General features: G+C 38.9%; 1 protein-coding gene across 1 annotated transcript; it reads left to right on the plus strand.

Annotated features, from left to right (window-relative positions):
- The first annotated feature begins 625 nt into the window (after positions 1–625).
- Positions 626–15,308, plus strand: pde6b (phosphodiesterase 6B, cGMP-specific, rod, beta). Its single transcript, XM_027140044.2, has 22 exons — positions 626–1,096; positions 1,594–1,746; positions 2,033–2,122; positions 2,496–2,636; positions 3,021–3,095; positions 3,173–3,237; positions 4,539–4,605; positions 4,718–4,765; positions 7,638–7,787; positions 7,929–8,072; positions 8,184–8,249; positions 8,562–8,708; positions 8,960–9,067; positions 9,166–9,275; positions 9,371–9,458; positions 9,552–9,652; positions 10,634–10,741; positions 10,859–10,922; positions 11,008–11,082; positions 13,271–13,354; positions 13,480–13,636; positions 13,975–15,308. Exons 1-22 carry the CDS (start codon positions 626–628, stop codon positions 14,028–14,030), a joined length of 2,568 nt encoding a protein of 855 aa, XP_026995845.1. The 3' UTR covers positions 14,031–15,308.
- The last annotated feature ends 2,589 nt before the right edge of the window (positions 15,309–17,897 follow it).

A 17,897-nucleotide genomic window follows, 5' to 3' on the forward strand; every position in this document is an offset into this window, starting at 1 on the left:
ATACTAGTGTGCATTGTACATTGTGCTTTTACAGTGGATTAAATGTGGAGTAAATGTGGATAATTTTCCTTATTTTTCTCTTTACTGCTCTCTTGGTGGCAGTGAGGAGAGGACCAGGGTGCTGAGATAATCAACTAGTGGCCTGGCTGAATAGGGCTTAGGCATGAGGTGTGTGTCTTTAATAAGAACATAAAGAGCTTGCAATGCGACAGCCTGAGAGAGGGAGATGAGAGACAAACTAAACTTTTTTAACATACAGTACAGTATGTCTCTTTCTTGAGGTGGTTTTAATTGAAACATTTTGCACAGTGACTCTTTTCTGTTGACACAGAGAAGATAGACTAGAGAGGATAAAGACACTCTGTTGAGGCAGTGGACCCCAGCTTTGCTGCAGATCACCTGATCAGTTTTGCATGAGCAGATCCTTGTTCACCTTCAACACTATTAGGGAAACACCTTGCTGACGGTTGGCTCGGACGCCCCTGCTGCTGCAGGTATCGCTCCCAGTCCCTCTTTTTCTCCACTGCTTAATAATTATGAATTGTAAAATATAGCTTTTTGAAATTGAAATTCAAGACCAGATTTGAACCTTGTTTGAACCTCTTGTGGTGCTTACAAAGCAAAGATGAGCGTCAAAAGCGAAGATGTGGAGAAGTTTCTTGATGGAAACCTGGAGTTTGCGAAGAGATACTTTGAAAAAAAGCTCAAAGCTGGAACTGTGGCATCCATAACAGGAGTCCCAGAGTCCAAAGTGGATTTGGATTCTTTTAAACAGGTGTGTCAGGTGGAGGAAGGAACGATATTCTTTGATTTGATCAAAGATATGCAGGAGAATGTTAATATGGAGAAGGTGATCTTCAAAATCCTGAAGAGACTCAGTGCTCTCATCCATGCTGACCGATGCAGCCTTTTCATGTACAGGCAAAGGAACGGTGTAGCTGAATTGGCCACTCGACTGTTTAATGTAAACGCTTCATCAAAGTTGGAAGACTGTGTAGTTCCACCCGACTCTGAGATTGTCTTCCCTCTTGATATCGGCATAGTCGGGCATGTCGCCCAATCCAAGAAAAACATCAATGTCAAGGATGTTAAAGAGGTAAGATGTGTATATATCCATTTTTCAATGGAACACCATAATGTACTTTTTGTATTATAACTTAATTTAAAAAGACAGATACCACTGGCTATCATCTCGTAGATGCATAAGGTACTAGATTCATAATTTAGAACTGCTAAATCCTCTTGACATAATCCATTTATTTCAATATGTCATGACCCTTTTGGGCTTGAGGATTATTGTACCTGTGGCACTGTATTTTGTGTGTCAGCAACAAAAAAAAAGTTTAATAGTTACAGTTACATATATAAATATAAATATAAATATAAATGTTATTATGGCTGTTCAGCCATAATAATATTTTTGAAGAAATGCTTATTTAAAAAAATTAGTCAGTGTGAAATTCATTTATTTAAAATTAAGTTATTTACCAGCGCTGGTCCTTAGTGTATGTCCAGTAACAGAAATCTTTTCCTTGAACCAAACATACTTTTTAATGACTGTAAATAAAAAAAACAAAAAACTATTCATTCCAGAATAGCTACTTCAGTACGTTTGTTGATGAGCTGACAGAATACACCACCCGCAACATCTTGGCTTCTCCCATCATGAATGGCAAAGATGTGGTTGCGGTCATCATGGCAGTCAATAAAACTAATGGACCCTATTTCACAGACGATGACGAAGATGTAAGTGATTCACCGCAGAGATAAGCATATAAACTGTTCTACCTGTATAAGTGTTAGTTTGAGTATTTTCTGCCTCACTCTGGATCACTGAGATTAATTATCATAGTAGTTAATGGATCTGGTTGGTGCTAGTGACCAGAAGGTTGTGGATTCAAATTTAAGAACTGTAAAAGAGCCACTATTAGGCCTTTAACAGATCTCCAATTGATCAGTTTTCTATCTGTATGCATTAATTACATGAGTTATGCCTCAGTGCTAATGTGAAGTCTTTGTGTTTCACTTACAGCTTTTTTTAAAGTATCTAAAAGTTGGCACTTTGAACTTAAAGATTTACCATCTGAGCTATCTACATAACTGTGAGACACGTAAAGGCCAGGTGAGTGTGTCTCGTATGTTCTCACACAATCTCAGCTAGGTCTGGGCAGTGTAACAACATAATACTTATTTTGTAATAAATTATGTAAAAATATTTTTTTCTAGGATGTCATGGGCATCATAATATCTTTTAAGGATGTTTTTTCTGCATTTTATTAAATGACAATTACAAACTCCAGAAGCAGGAAGCATGTGTTTTTGACATCAAAAACTTGTACTGTTTTTATTCTCTAAACTGTTAAAATATTAACAAAACATGTTTAAAAAGCATCTACTAGTTTTCAAGCAAACAAACATATTTTGATGCATATCATAAATCACAGAAATGTCGTCAAGTATCGTGATGTGCTATTTATGTGATGTTTTCTGTACAGCTGCTTCTGTGGTCTGCTAACAAAGTGTTTGAAGAGCTCACGGATATCGAGCGTCAGTTCCACAAAGCTTTGTACACAGTGCGGGCATACCTTAACTGTGACCGCTACTCTGTCGGTCTGCTGGACATGACCAAGGAAAAGGTGCATCAAATCAAAAGTGGTGTCTGAAAAAAAAACTAAGAAGAGAGTTTAGATATTACTGATGGCTTCTTCTTAGTTTACTTTCTGTAGATTCTCATGTCTCCCTTGCTCCACTAGTAATGAAATGTGCATACCAACCACATCCCAGGCTCCTCTCTACTATTAAAAAAATCGACTCAAATGCCTTTAATTGCAGGTTTGGTTATCTGAAAAGAGTTCATGCCAATTTACCTACTTTTTGCATTTTGTTCAGGTCATGCTGTGCTACTTCATATGCCAGAATGTTTTGCTGCCAAAAAAGTTGATAAAAAAATTTATTAATAGCTAATGGTTCAACACACAGTGTTTGTCTGACTCTTCTATCTTGTATGTGGTCTTGGACAGGAGTTCTTTGATGTGTGGCCTGTGTTGATGGGAGAACAACCACCATACTCTGGTCCTGTTACTCCAGATGGGAGGGTAGGTGATTTAATGACTCTGATGTTTCACTAAATAACTTAAATACCATGGATGCTCATGAGTTTATGCTCACACAGGAAATCATCTTCTACAAAGTCATTGACTACATTTTACATGGAAAAGAGGACATCAAAGTCATACCGTAAGTTCTGTCTATGGTTCAATTTAAGGACTGATTAAGATCACAGTGCATTATTCTTTTAGTGAAATAAGTAGGACGTTTTCTAATAGCAGCACATCCAAAAGTATGTTATTCCTCTCCTACCACAGTAATTTGCAAAATATAATAACAATGAAACACCATACTCTTATTTGATTCCTTTAACATCATGGAATGTCCAACAGATAAGTTAGTTCATGTTTTTGGGGGATGTGGTAGCCTAGTGGGTAAAGTGTTGGACTACTGATTGAAAGGTCATGATCAGGTCCACCAAGCTGCCACTGCTGGGCAGTGAACAAGGCCCTTAGCCCTCAATTGCTCAGTTGTATAAATTTAAATAAAATGTAAGTCACTCTGGATAAGGGTGTCTGCTAAATACTAGAAATGTAAATCTTATTGCTTACACAATAGCAGTTATTAACAACAAATTCAGATCCTCTCATTTTCATATCGCTTGAAAAAGTAACTTTAAGAGAAAGAAAAAAGGGGCTGGTGAGTGGAAATCTTGTCATGTAGTCATGTTGCACAGAAACTGCAAAAAATTCCAGCATTGCTGTCTTCAAGACTTTCCTGTTTCTGTGACATCTTGCACTAGAGATTTATTTCTATGAATGCTTCATAAACATCTCCTCACAAAACACTTCATCATATCAATAATTACACATTTAGTCAGCTTATAAAGTGTTTCAGCTATCCAAGTCCGTATTATATTTCAAGTTTTTCCATTCAATTTTATTTGTATAGCGCTTTTTACAATAGACATCGTCTCAAAGCAGCTTTACAGAACATAAACATAGAACAGAAGGTAAACATAAGGAATAATATAAAGGATTAATATAATTCAAAATTATTATTAGATATATAGTTCACAATATGTATTTATTTATCCCCAATGAGCAAGTCTGAAGTGACTCAGGCAGCAATGGCAGGAAAAAATTCCCTTAAATTGGTAAAGGAAGAAACCTTGAGAGGAACCAGACTCAAAGGGGAACCCATCCTCATATGGGTGACACTGGAGGGTGTGATTATAAATATACAGTCAAACAAATGTTGTAATTGGTGTAAGGATCACATGGAGTTCAGATCTCCTCTTTAGTATCACAGAGTCCAACTGGAGCTATAAAAATTATAACGTATTAGAATGAGCACATTAATATAACCCTGTGATCTGTAGCTGTACTACTGTCAGAACTGCTGCTATAGAAAATTATACAAAAGCCTTTCTAAATTAAGAGTTAACCGGCACTGGGATTTATTTGTTTAATAAATGACAATTTTTACAGAAATCCACCTGCAGACCACTGGGCACTGGCGAGCGGCCTACCTACCTATGTAGCAGAAAGTGGCTTTGTATGTGTAACCCTTTTGATCTTTTTGGCACAAATACATTTCATACAATAAATGTATTAGGCCCAAAAGCCACACATGAACACTTTGTTTTTAATTTTCTCCACTGTTTTAGATCTGCAATATCATGAACGCACCAGCAGAGGACATGTTCAAATTTCAGGTACACATTCATTTCACATGAAATTGTGAAATCAGGAGGTTCTCAAAGGGTGGGCAGCTGTCTAAAAAAACGGAGAATTGGTTTCTCTGTGGATGGGATGGATGGTCTTTCTGTATCTTCTGTAAATCAGAGCAAAACTAGCCAATCACAACCTCATGTATATAGGGTAGAACTGGGTAAAAAAGCATTTCCAAGTCATTTCCAATTATGTTTATGCTGCCATATTCGAGGTGTTTATTGGTGCAATAACTCTGTCACGGTGAGACACGGTGAGGCAAAGAGGAAAATGAGGATCCAAATGCAGTCTGAGATTTAATGACAAAAAACAAGAAACAAGCAACAGATAAGCAGGCAAAACAGGGCAGAACACTGAGCGGAACAGGGAACAGGAACATAACCAGACAACATACTACACCAACAACGACTAACACCAGAGAAGTGGACAAATAGTATATATAGGTGACAGGAACCATTGACAAAGCAGAGACAATCAGAGACAAAGACAACACACCTGGAGGAAAGATTGAGTACAATTAGTGTCCATGGTAATCAAGAAGTGGGCAGAGCAAACAATTAACAACAGGGCAAGGCAGTAGACAGAAATAGGACAAAAACACAGACTTATTACAGAACACCCCCCCCTTCCCCCGAGCGGCTTCCTGACACTCCCAAGTCCGCAGAAACCAGCCCAAGAGGGTGGAGCGAAGGCGCAACCAGGGTGGCAGGACGGGAGGCCAGGGCGGAGCCGGCAGAGCGGGAGGCCAGGGCGGAGCCGGCAGAGCAGGAGGCCAGGGCGGAGCCGGCAGAGCAGGAGGCCAGGGCGGAGCCGGCAGAGCGGGAGGCCAGGGCGGTGCTGCAGGTGGAGACAGAGACCAGAGCAGACCTGGGAGCCAGGGTGGTGCCACAGGCAGAGCCAGGGACCATAGCAGGACCAGAGACCAGGGTGGTGCCGCAGGCAGAGCCAGAGACCAGAGCAGGACTGGAAACCAGGGTGGTGCCGCAGGCTGAGCCAGAGACCATAACGGAGTTGGCGGCCAGGGTGGTGCTGGAGGCGGAGCCCGAGACCAGAGCAAGGCTGGAGACCAGGGCAGTGCTGCAGGCGGAGCCGGAGACCAGAGCAAAGCCGGAGACCAGGGCGGTGCCACAGGCGGGGCCAGAGACCAGAGCAGGAGACCAGGGCAGGGCTGCCGATGCGCTCAGTGAGCTGGCCATGATTGCAACCCATGGTGGTGCTGGGGTGCTCTGAGCCTGTAAACTGGGACAGGAGGTAGAGGGGTTGGCAAATCCAGTGAAACGAAACACAGGACAGGTAAAACAGGAAAATTGTTTGGTTCAGGCCAGGCAGAGAGTTCAGGGAGCTTGGGTGTAACCATGTCAACTGCGTTATCCGACTCCGTCATTTCGGTCGACCCGGTCGGTTTGGCTGGTTCCGTCGACCAGGTCGGTTCGGCTGGTTCCGTCGACCCGGACGGCCCATCTGGTTCCGACGACCCGGTCGGTTCGGCTGGTGAGGCCGACGGCTTATGGATGCCGGCCGCCCGAGCTGACCTCATTGGGGTATCCGCCAGTTTGGAGACCAGCCGGTTCGCACGGGCCTCAGCCAAGCTTGCCGGTACGGTAGCCATGTGAACTGGCTCGGTCACAGGTGTGCACGGGACTGGGCTGGACGGAGGCACTGTAGGGCATTCGGGCTTCCGTGGATGGTTCTGCTCCGTAGCCCATGGACCCCGATGCTTGCTGCCCCCCCCCAAAAAAATTTTAAGGCTGGCTTCCGTCTCTCCACTGCCCATGGTTAACGCGGACCCGCCCAGGAGCAACGCTAAGTTGACAAAGTCTGACAACGACCCCATTTCTCGGCCAGCCGGCATTAAGTAGTGCACCTTGGTCTCCAGTCCATGCCTGAAGATGTCTTTCAGGGCCTTCTCGCCAAAGTCCACCTGGTTAGATAGGTCCAAAAAGACCTTGACGTATTCCTCAATTGAGGAATCTTCCTGGCGTAGGCAAAACAGGATATCTGCTGGATCCATTTGGGTTAGTCGTTCTGTCACGTTGAGACACGGTGAGGCAAAGAGGAAAATGAGGATCCAAATGCAGTCTGAGATTTAATGACAAAAAACAAGAAACAAGCAACAGATAAGCAGGCAAAACAGAACAGAACACTGAGCAGAACAGGGAACAGGAACAGAGACATAACCAGACAACATACTACACCAACAACACCTAACACCAGAGAAGTGGACAGAGTATAAATAGGTGACAGGAACCAATGACAAAGCAGAGACAATCAGAGACAAAGACAACACACCTGGAGGAAAGATTGAGTACAATTAGTGTCCATGGTAATCAAGAAGTGGGCGGAGCAAACAATTAACAACAGGACAAGTAGACAGGGCAAGTAACAGGGCAGTAGACAGAAACAGGACAAAAACACAGACAGACTTATTACAAAAACAGCGTTCATCCTATTTTCGAGACAATGCACGTTTGGATCCCAGTGATGCTACAGCCATCTGTGGCCAGAGTCTGAAAAAACTTAATTGGCTGTGGCCTTGGGGTGGGCATGTAGATAATGCTACTTTCTCCTCTGTCAGTCTCTCCAGACATATCCGAAAGAGGGAAACTAGGGCTTTTTTAAGTGTTCATCTCCTCTGTGACTTAATATGAGCAACATTTTAACATGGTTGCTTCAGATGTTTTAGATGTCCTAACCTTCGCGCTTCTTTTTGGTAGTAATGGGTGAGAATTGAAAAATTTGACCAAATCTCATCAAATTGGTTGTGAGTGGGAATTAGACAAGACTAAACCGGAAGAAAGACATATTAATATCTCAAGTCTCCAACATCAAGCATGCGTTTGTATCTTTGTGGTATAGCGTGAGGCACTTGATGACAGCGGCTGGACCATTAAGAACGTGCTGTCTCTGCCAATTGTCAACAAAAAGGAAGAAATAGTAGGAGTAGCAACTTTCTATAACAGGAAAGATGGCAAGCCATTTGATGAACAAGATGAACAACTAATGGAGGTAGATTTTTTTTTTTTTTTTTTTTAATAATTTTTCTTTTTATAATCATGAAAAGCCAGCACATTATTAGTAACTAACTACTTGTTTTTTTATGTAATCATAAGTCTTTTATTTAATTAGTGAACACTGTTGATTTTAAAGGCTTTGACCCAATTTCTGGGCTGGTCGGCACTCAACACAGACACCTACGACAAGATGAATAAACTAGAAAACAGGAAAGACATCGCCCAGGACATGGTGCTTTACCACGTCAAGTGTCGAGATGATGAGATTCAGAATATTCTTGTAAGCCTTAGGTGCATAGTTACTGAGTCACAAATAATGAACTAAGCTAAGAAATTGGACTGTGATATTACATTGCATATTTTGTTGATGTTTTGTTTTTTGTTACTGTAGAAAACCAGGGAGTACTTTGGGAAAGAGCCAAAAGACTGTGAGGAGGAAGAACTTTCCCAGATCCTGGTATATAGTCTACCTTGTATAATAAATGATATTAAAATATAACAGAGCTTGGTAACAATATCACCCCCAGCCCAACACATTGCAATTTCATAACAAAACCTGCAAGGCTCTTGTATTTTATGGTGCAATATTCAGATCTTTTTCAATTTGCTGAATAAATTTGAACCCCAGTGGGGTTTTTTGACATAACCATTTAGGACACTCAAATTAATTTCACCAAATGGATTTAATCCAAAATGTTTTACTCTAATGTTGTTTTTTATTATCTATATAGACCTAACTGTTTCCTTCTTTGTCTATCTTTTTATGTAGAAGAAAGAACTTCCAGGAAAAAACAAATTTGAGATATATGAGTTCCGGTTTTCCGACTTTGACTGCACAGAACGGGATCTGGTGATGTGTGGCATCCAGATGTACTATGAAGTTGGTGTTGTAAAGAAGTTTCAGGTTCCTCAGGAGGTCAGTATTCATGCTAATTAGCAATGCAGATAAAAATATATTCCGTTAGTTTATGACATGTTAAATAGAAGATATTTTATTTCCAATATTGCAACATCGCAGCATAGCTAAAAATTCACTCTTAGGCAATGTAATTCCATACAACTTAATAGATAAAACATAATACTTATAGTGTCTTGGTCCAGACAGAAAACCAGTTAAGAATGTGAGATCTTAGATATCTAATGACGAGACAACATTTTCTCCACTAGGTTCTAGTGCGGTTCATGTACTCAGTGAGCAAGGGCTACAGAAAGATCACCTATCACAACTGGCGCCATGGCTTCAATGTTGGACAAACCATGTTTACATTACTAACGGTATGAACAATTTAAACATCCTTAAGCAAAGTTTAGCCTAAATTTGAGACTTTATGCTGTGGGATTTATAATTACGTTTTAATAATGTATGGATTTAGACAGGGCAGCTGAAGCGATACTACACAGATTTGGAGGTCATGGCTATGATCACTGCTGGATTCCTACATGATATCGACCACAGGGGCACCAATAATCTCTACCAAGTGAAGTAAGTCACTCTCACTAACCATAGTGGAATATGAGCATGTCATGTCATTGTAGTATCACAGTGTTTCAGTTGTATTGTTTGTAATATGTTTTTAGATCACAAAATCCATTAGCAAAACTTCATGGATCATCCATTCTGGAAAGGCATCATTTAGAATTCGGCAAGTTTTTACTTGGAGATGAGGTAAAATATATATGACCCTTGCCAAAAATCTTGCAAAAATATTTCAGTCTGCTATACAAAAAGACTGATTTGGACATTTTGCTTTGTTTACAGTCTTTAAACATTTTCCAAAACTTGAACAGAAGACAGACAGAGCACGTTTTCCACCTAATCGACATCGCCATTATTGCAACTGACCTTGCCTTGTATTTCAAGTGAGTACATTTTGAGTACACACTAATTAAACTATGGTGGACATAAAGAATGAAACGCCTTCATGTCCTATATGTTATAGATTTAAATAACCAACTTCAGGTTGGTGTGATGAAACAATAGTGTTTGCTTCATCCCAAGGGTGGTCACTTTCCTTAGGGTTGCCAGAACTGTATAACAAAACCATCCCTTTGGTTAATCAGCACTTGCCCAAAGCTAATTAAACTAACTCAAAATCTAGCTCAAATACCAAAACTCAAAATATGATATGTCCATACCAAATAATCACAAACACATGCTCGCATAAGTAAAATCATTTTACCTTAAGGTTGACATGTGGTGAACAAAGTCTTTCTGTGGGTGAATTAATCCTTATATTAAAACTATTTACAGTTTTAAGATTTTGTTTTGATACTAACCCTTGTCTTATCATCTAGTACAGTTGTATCATTATCATTGGTTGAATATAATTTGGGTAAGGTAAACTATTTTAATGCAAGCATTTTAGTCAAATATAATGTATGCAATATGTAAATGTCTGAAACATCTGAAATGTCTGAAACCAAAGACTTGGCAACCCAGACTTTCCTTAGAGCAGTGTGTTTTACAAATAGCAGCGATTTAACAACAATTACAATTTTTATTTATTGACGCCTAACATTATTTTTTAAATTTATTTATAATTGCATTTAATGTTGGGGAACATCAAAACAAGCTGTTCTTGTTAAAAATTAAAGAAAAGCTAGTGTAAAGAGCATTAATATAAACCTGTTATTTGTAGCTGCACTACTGTCAGAGTTACAGTTGTAGAAAATTAATTAACACCTTCAGACCAATCAGAATCCAGAATTCAACAAAACTGGTGTAACTGCTTATACCAAATGAAGTGACGTTCATGTGCACTTGTATTTGTAATATTTCTGCTTCACATATCATTAATTAAAATCTTGGCTCTTTTGAAATAAGCTCTCTAACATTAACAGGAAGAGGACAATGTTCCAGAAAATTGTGGATCTTTCTGAGACGTATGAGGATGAGAAGAAATGGGTCGAATTCATGTCTCTGGAAACGACAAGGAAGGAAATTGTAATGTGAGCACCAAACATAACAATAGATCATATATAGACCTAAAAAAAGAAATATTATCTTGATTGCTTGTTTAACTGCTTTATTAAGAGCATTTTGTTCATTTTCGTTTGAACCAACAGGGCCATGATGATGACTGCTTGTGATCTGTCAGCCATAACCAAACCATGGGAGGTTCAGAGCAAGGTGAGTCTGTCTGGTTGGAGTAATCTGGTCAAAACAAAGTGCTGGAGCTCAGATGTACTGTATAACTTTTTTCCTGTCTACCCAGGTTGCACTCTCAGTAGCAGCTGAATTCTGGGAGCAAGGTGACTTAGAGAGGACTGTACTTGAGCAACAACCCATTGTGAGTCTCAGATAGTTGGCACCTATTTCTAGTAGTTTATTCTATTTCCTATACTGCATATCATAATGACAAGCAGGTATACCCACGTGGACAAAATTGTTGGTACCCTTCGGTCAATGAAAGAAAAACTCACAATGGTCACAGAAAAAACTTTAATCTGACAAAGTAATATTAAATAAAGATTCTACTGTATGAATGTTAACCAATGAAAGTCATACATTGCTTTTCAACCATGCTTCAATGGAATTATTTAAAAAAATAAACTCATGGAACAGGCCTAGACAAAAATGATGGTACGCCTAGAAAAGACTGAAAATAATGTGACCAAAGGGACATGTAGATTCAAGGTGTGTCCACTAATTAGCATCACAGGTGTCTACAATCTTGTAATCAGTCAGTGGGCCTATATATACTGTAGGGCTCCAGGTAGTCACTGTGTTGTCTGGTGACAAGGTGTGTACCACACTCAACATGGACCAGAGGATGCGAAGGAAAAAGTTGTCTCAGGAGGTTAGAAAGAAAATTATAGACAAGCATGATAAAGGTAAAGGCTATGAGACCATCTCCAAGCAGCTAGATGTTCCTGTGACTACAGTTGCACATATTATTCAGAAATTTACGATCCATGGGACTGTAGCCAACCTCCCTGGACGTGGCTGCAGGAGGAAAATTTATGACAAATCAAAGAGATGGATAATCCAAATGGTAACAAAAGAGCCCAGAAAGACTTCTAAAGAGATCCAAGGTGAACTTCATGCTCAAGGAACATCGGTGTCAGATCGCACCATCCGTCATTGTTTGAGCCTAAGTGGACTACATGGGAGATGACATAGGAGGACACCATTGTTGAAAACAAATCATAAAGCTAGACTGCAAACTACATGTTGACAAGCCACAAAGATTCTGGGAGAATGTCTTATGGCCAGATGAGACAAAAATGGAACTTTTTGCCATGGCACATCAGCTCTATGTTCACAGACGGAAAAATGAAGCATATCAAGAAAAGAACACTGTCCCTACTGTGAAACATGGAGGAGGCTCTGTTCTGTTCTGGGGCTGTTTTGCTGCATCTGGCACAGGGTGTCTTGAATCTGTGCATGGAACAATGAAATCTGAAGACTATCATGGGATTCTAGAGAGAAATGTGCCGGCCAGTGTCAGAAAGCTTGGTCTCAGTCGCAGGCCATGGGTCTTGCAACAGGACAATTACCTAAAACACACAGCTAAAAAAAACCCAAGAATGGCTAAGAGGAAAACATTGGACTAATCTAAAGTGTCCTTCTATGAGCCCTGACCTCAATCCTGTTGAGCCTCTCTGGAAGGAGCTGAAACATGCCGTCTGGAAAAGACACCCTTCAAACAGAAACAACTGGAGCAGTTTGCTCATGAGGAGTGGGCCAAAATACCTGCTGAGAGGTGCAGCGGTGAAGTCTCACTGACAGTTACAGGAATCATCTGATTGCAGTGATTGCTTCAAAAGGTTGTGCTACAAAATATTAAGTTAGGGGTACCATCATTTTTGTCTAGGCCTGTTCCATGAATTTATTTTTTAAATAATTCTGTTGAAGCATGGTTGAAAAGCAAAGTCTGACTTTCATTGGTTAACATTCATAGAATTTTTATTTATTATTACTTTTGTTTTTTCTGTGACCATTGTGAGTTTTTCTTTCATTGACCGAAGGGTACCAACAATTTTGTCCAGTGTGTAATGACAAGCAATTTATAGTTATGATTAATTAGGATTTGAAGGCTTCGGTAGGCACTTCCTTCAAAGTTTCTTGCAAACTTTAATTGAAAAGGATCATTGATGTGAACCTTAGGGTGATTTTACACAAGCAGCATTAAGTCTGTTTGAATTGAATGTACTTTCTTCAGTTGTGCAGTTCTGCTAAGAACACAAAAATCACGGTAGAGACCAAAACAACTGCTCTATCTGAGATGATCCAAAACAGTCTCGTTCCAGTTCCACTTGAACTCTATTGCAGTTTAACATGCACAAAGTGAACCAAAAAGCGGTGTATTTGGGTGCAGGTATCATTTTTATGGTAGGTGTGAGTTATTCAATTGATCTGTGAAGCACAAACTGAGCCAAAAGCACCAAATTGTAGTACTACAAAAATACCAGGTGCTGACGTGAAATGTTAATATTTGGTGCATAAATGATACTTTACCTTTTTTCTATTTTTAGCCCATGATGGACAGGAACAAAGCTGCAGAACTGCCCAAGCTTCAGTGTGGTTTTATAGACTTTGTCTGCACTTTTGTCTACAAGGTATTATTTGGGAGACAACTATAATAACATCTTAACTGCTAAAGTTGCATTATCTACTGGTTTAAAATACCAAGCTTGGTGCTCTAAAGAGAAAGATAAGTATTACATGAAAATATCCTCTGCAGGAGTTCTCACGGTTCCACAAAGCCATCCAACCCATGTATGATGGCATCCTGAACAACCGGAGAGAGTGGAAGGCTTTACAGGAAGCGTATGAGGCGAAACTGAAGGAGGCTGAAGAAGCAGCGAAGGCGAAAGCGGAAGCTGCAGCAGCCAAAACAGGTTTGATGAAAGACATCACATAAGCAGTATTCTTTCAAAAAATTGCTCTTAAAATTAGATGGCAAACAGTAGAAGAAGTAAAAAGCTTTCTTGAGATGTTGGTTGAGAGAGTGCAAAAGAACAATTTAAAATAGAACAGTTTTCATTTGTTTAACGTTATAACACAAATGACACAGTGACCAGGAAAGTACAAAAAGAAGACTTGCTATGAGCAGGGATATACAAACTTTTTACCAGTAGTGCATATGAAATACACATAGGTCACATTGAAGAGTTCATACATGGTGTTTGTTTGGTAAACAAAATATATATATATATATATTTCATTTGCTTTACAGCGGCTGCCTCCAATAACCCATCGTCATCAGGGTCCAAAACCTGTTCCATCTGCTAGAACTGAATTAGAGAAGGCAAGGTACTTTAGGGATTCAACACAGCCACTGAAATGGATGGCAAATGGTGAGAGTGGCCTCACCCCAGAACAGAGGGACTGCTGGGAAACACTGAGCAGGGCAATGCATCAGATGCTTCCAGTATGCCACTAGACCAACTGGGGCCTGACAACAAATTTCTGTAGACACAAAACAAGGTGACTAAAGTTCACCTCTGGATTGTACCACCTTTTTTAGTTTTTGGTTAAATCCATTTTTGTTGTGTTATAACACGATCACAAGATCAGTCTTGTTCTTGAGGCAAATCCAAAAGTGGAGTGTGTCTCTTGTGAGGATTAGGCATCAAATATGATAGCTATGAGTTAATACGTGTTGCTTTTTTTTTTAAAGTACATATACCAATTCTTCCTAGAATTGTTTGTTACATGAGCTATGTTCCAGTCTTACAAGTCTTTGGCCATCATTGTTCCCAAAAGGCAACAATGGTAGGCAACAAGCTTGAGAAACATTTTGTACATCATTACTGAAAGCATTTAAGGATGGATCCCAAACTAGTGGCAGCTACTGATGGATGTGTAAAACACAACAGAAAGTGTGTTGGTAAGATGATGGGACACCACAAACTGTGAGAACAGCTTTAATTCACTTTGGCATACATTGCACAAGTCCCTGGAAATGATGTACTGGAGTCATGAACAACGTTGTTCTAAACAATACACCCTATTTTTTGTTATTTGTATGATGGTAGAGGAAAGGGCTGTATAAAGTCAGCATTATAGATTACGAGTTTGGGCCTGATTTTGTTGTCACAGACAAAAGTCACACACAGTAAAAGATTGTGGATGAGGTAATGTTTTAATGTAGAATAAAAGGGGATGAGCCAAATAAACCTGGAATTGATTTGCAGTAACATTTCCTTTTACATGAACAAGTGGGCCCAATCCAAGCCTGTAAAAATAAATTTCCCCCATCAGCAAAAAGGGCCAGTAATTTTTCCTTTAATATATTACCCATCTGCATGTCTCTGGTAACACGACAAGGCTACTCTTCGCTTGATAACATAGCTACATAGCACTTAACTTAATAATAACACCCACAAATTAAGAAGATGCAAATGCAGTTCTTTCCTCAAACCAGCATAAAGATCTAAGCATGTACATGCTGTTAAAAATGCTGCCTGCCTTGGTGGCTGCTTTCTAGTGGAACACAATCATCCCAAGCCCCTAAATGTTATCTAAAATATAGATAAATATATACACATATGACCAAAGAATAAGTAGATGGTGGCTCCCAAATGTGCTCATGATATGTGCATGTTGATCAGTATATGTCACTAGAATCTTAATCTTTTTAGCATCATGCTAGTATTGCACTTCAGTGTGTGCAATCGTACTTAAATGTACTTTATAGGAATTTCCATCATGGCATTACATCAAGTGCTACCATACGTGTGCTTTTTCATACGTGTGAGTTTACACTTGACACACGCAGTTGGAAGGAATACCAGTGCCAGTGGCCTTCATACCTCTACATCTCATATATATCAAATGTCTTCTTAGCCAACTTCTATCGACATTAAACCTACAGATGTCAAGGCTGTGTGTGGTAGCATAAAGAGTATTTCAACAGGAATACACAGTCTCTAATTGTGTGCGATGTTTAAGGAAGAGGACGTGTCTTTCCTTTGAACATCTACAGAAATTTGTAGATCATATCAAATGTAAATCTTTATTCTATAAAAATATATATATATATTATTTCAGGTTTAGCAAGAAAACATGGCATTATGGTATATTGGTATATTATGGTATATGGTATATCATATATTTGGACAAGTAACTTATGCTAGTTTATTTTATGTAAATGGAAAAATTCACTGTTCAGTAATCCACTGTTTTTGACATGAATGTGATAAATAAGGGGTCCATGCATTGAAATTTTTGGGTGCAATTAGGATTTCTGGTTGGTTGTGTTGCTTTTTATGGGCTCTGTAACATATGCAGTGTTTAGTCTGTTTGAATGGAACCCTGGTGTGTTTCCCCCTCGGTGCATATATTTAGGCAGGTAAGAACACAGCGATTATGCTTAGGTCTGAGTGAGCTATTCTGCTTTGCACCTACAGTAGCATTAACAGGATACGCTCTGGATCCACCATGACCCTGACCCCTACAAAGCCCTTATTTACGACAAAGATGAATGAACATGGCTTTGTGTTCTTTGTGCTCAGGTGATTTTTCCCAATTTCTACACACACTGGGTAAAAGTTAGTTTATTTATTTTATCTGCACTGTTTCAGACAATGTTTTTTTATGACTATGTAGTATTCAAGAACCATACGAAGCTAAAGCTAAATCAAACTAAAAAACAAACAGACTAATAATTTAAGCACCCTAAAAATTCCCCTGTAAAGCTATCTCTGTATGTAATGAAAAAATAAAGTATCAATTTTTATGAAGTTTTTATTGTTAATCTTGATTGATTAACCTTAGAAAGAATAAGAACCTAGAAATGCTTTTTTATTTCCATTCTTTACATTTATTAATAATTTTCTACTGTTTTTAAAAGTATGCAATTACAGTACTTCTAATTGCAATGACATGCAAATAGTCAGATGAGGTTCAAATTCAGTTGTTCTCTAAGATTTTGTTGGTGGTAACATTTTTAATCCTTTATTTCCAGCAGCTCTTTAATTAGCGTGTCATGTCACAGCCATTTATAGGCAGCAACTCACATATAATCCTCCTATCTAATACAAACTCTCAGCAGTTTCCAGTCTGCTCAGTGCCAAGGTTATATTAGGAACTGAGGCTCATCTCACAACAGAGACAGACGTTCACAGTTGATGCTGCAGCTGTGAATATGACTATATACTGTAGTTATTCTTTTTTATTATGCAATGTGCCTGAGTTTTGAATTATTTCAATAGCATTTCAGTAGCATTTCAATAGCATTTCAGATTTAAATCAATGACACATGACTGGTAGGTGCTGATACAATTTAGGTTGAGTAAAATATTTGTTTAGCACTAGGAAAGTGATAGTAAAGTGGACTATAGTCGGTAACACCTGCAGTAAGTGTCTTGTATAAACTCAGCACTTTTTTGTATTGGACTGTGACCCAAATCCTGGGATTTATGCTAAACCATGTATGGATTACGCAGCTGCTCTCCTTTGTTAAACCTCAGCGTTGTGGTGCTGAAGGGCAACAGTGATAGCTGTACAGTTAACTGTATACCTTCTAGGTTTGAGAAATGGGTTAAAAATATGACTAAGATGATTTATTATATAACCGAATGACTAGTTTATATGCATCATCTTAAAAAGATATAAAAGCCTAATAATAATGACATGTTTTATTGAATACTTCCTTATTAATTTATTACAACAATAATAATTAGACTATAATGTAGTTTTATTTAGATTTAAGATTTAAATCAGTGGTCCAGCAGCAGGATCATGCACTCTCACTTCGATTCCTGGGCAGGGAACTAAACCAGCTACTGAATACTTAAAACAAGAGGGTAAAACCAAACATGTAGATTGGATGACAGTATGTATTTATTAATTAATATAAAAATCAGTCTTGGGGATATTTGGTATGCAGGAAAAAAAGCAAAGCTCAGAATCAACAATCTTAGTTTTGTCATTATTCAAATGTGGAACATTTTGTGACCTCCACTTCGATAACTATTAAAACTAATTCTATGCTTTTGCATAACTTCAACATGGGGCAAGATGTAATAGAAAAATAGGATTTTTTGTAATAGGATTTTTTTTTATTAATTTGTGATGTGCTATGAATTAGTGTGTATTAATTCATCACTAAGAAAGCATTTATTTATATATAGCTGTTGCAGTACAAAGTGAAGT

The sequence above is a fragment of the Tachysurus fulvidraco genome, chromosome 21, assembly GCF_022655615.1.
Source record: "Tachysurus fulvidraco isolate hzauxx_2018 chromosome 21, HZAU_PFXX_2.0, whole genome shotgun sequence".
Taxonomy (NCBI): Eukaryota; Metazoa; Chordata; class Actinopteri; order Siluriformes; family Bagridae; genus Tachysurus; species Tachysurus fulvidraco.

Bases quoted from the DNA above. Each gene is read 5' to 3' on its own strand.
- pde6b (XM_027140044.2), top strand. From the start codon at position 626: ATGAGCGTCAAAAGCGAAGATGTGGAGAAGTTTCTTGATGGAAACCTG. The intron at 1,097-1,593 runs GTAAGATGTGTA...TATTCATTCCAG, and splicing joins ATGTCAAGGATGTTAAAGAG to AATAGCTACTTCAGTACGTT. The intron at 8,709-8,959 runs GTCAGTATTCAT...TTTCTCCACTAG, and splicing joins AGTTTCAGGTTCCTCAGGAG to GTTCTAGTGCGGTTCATGTA.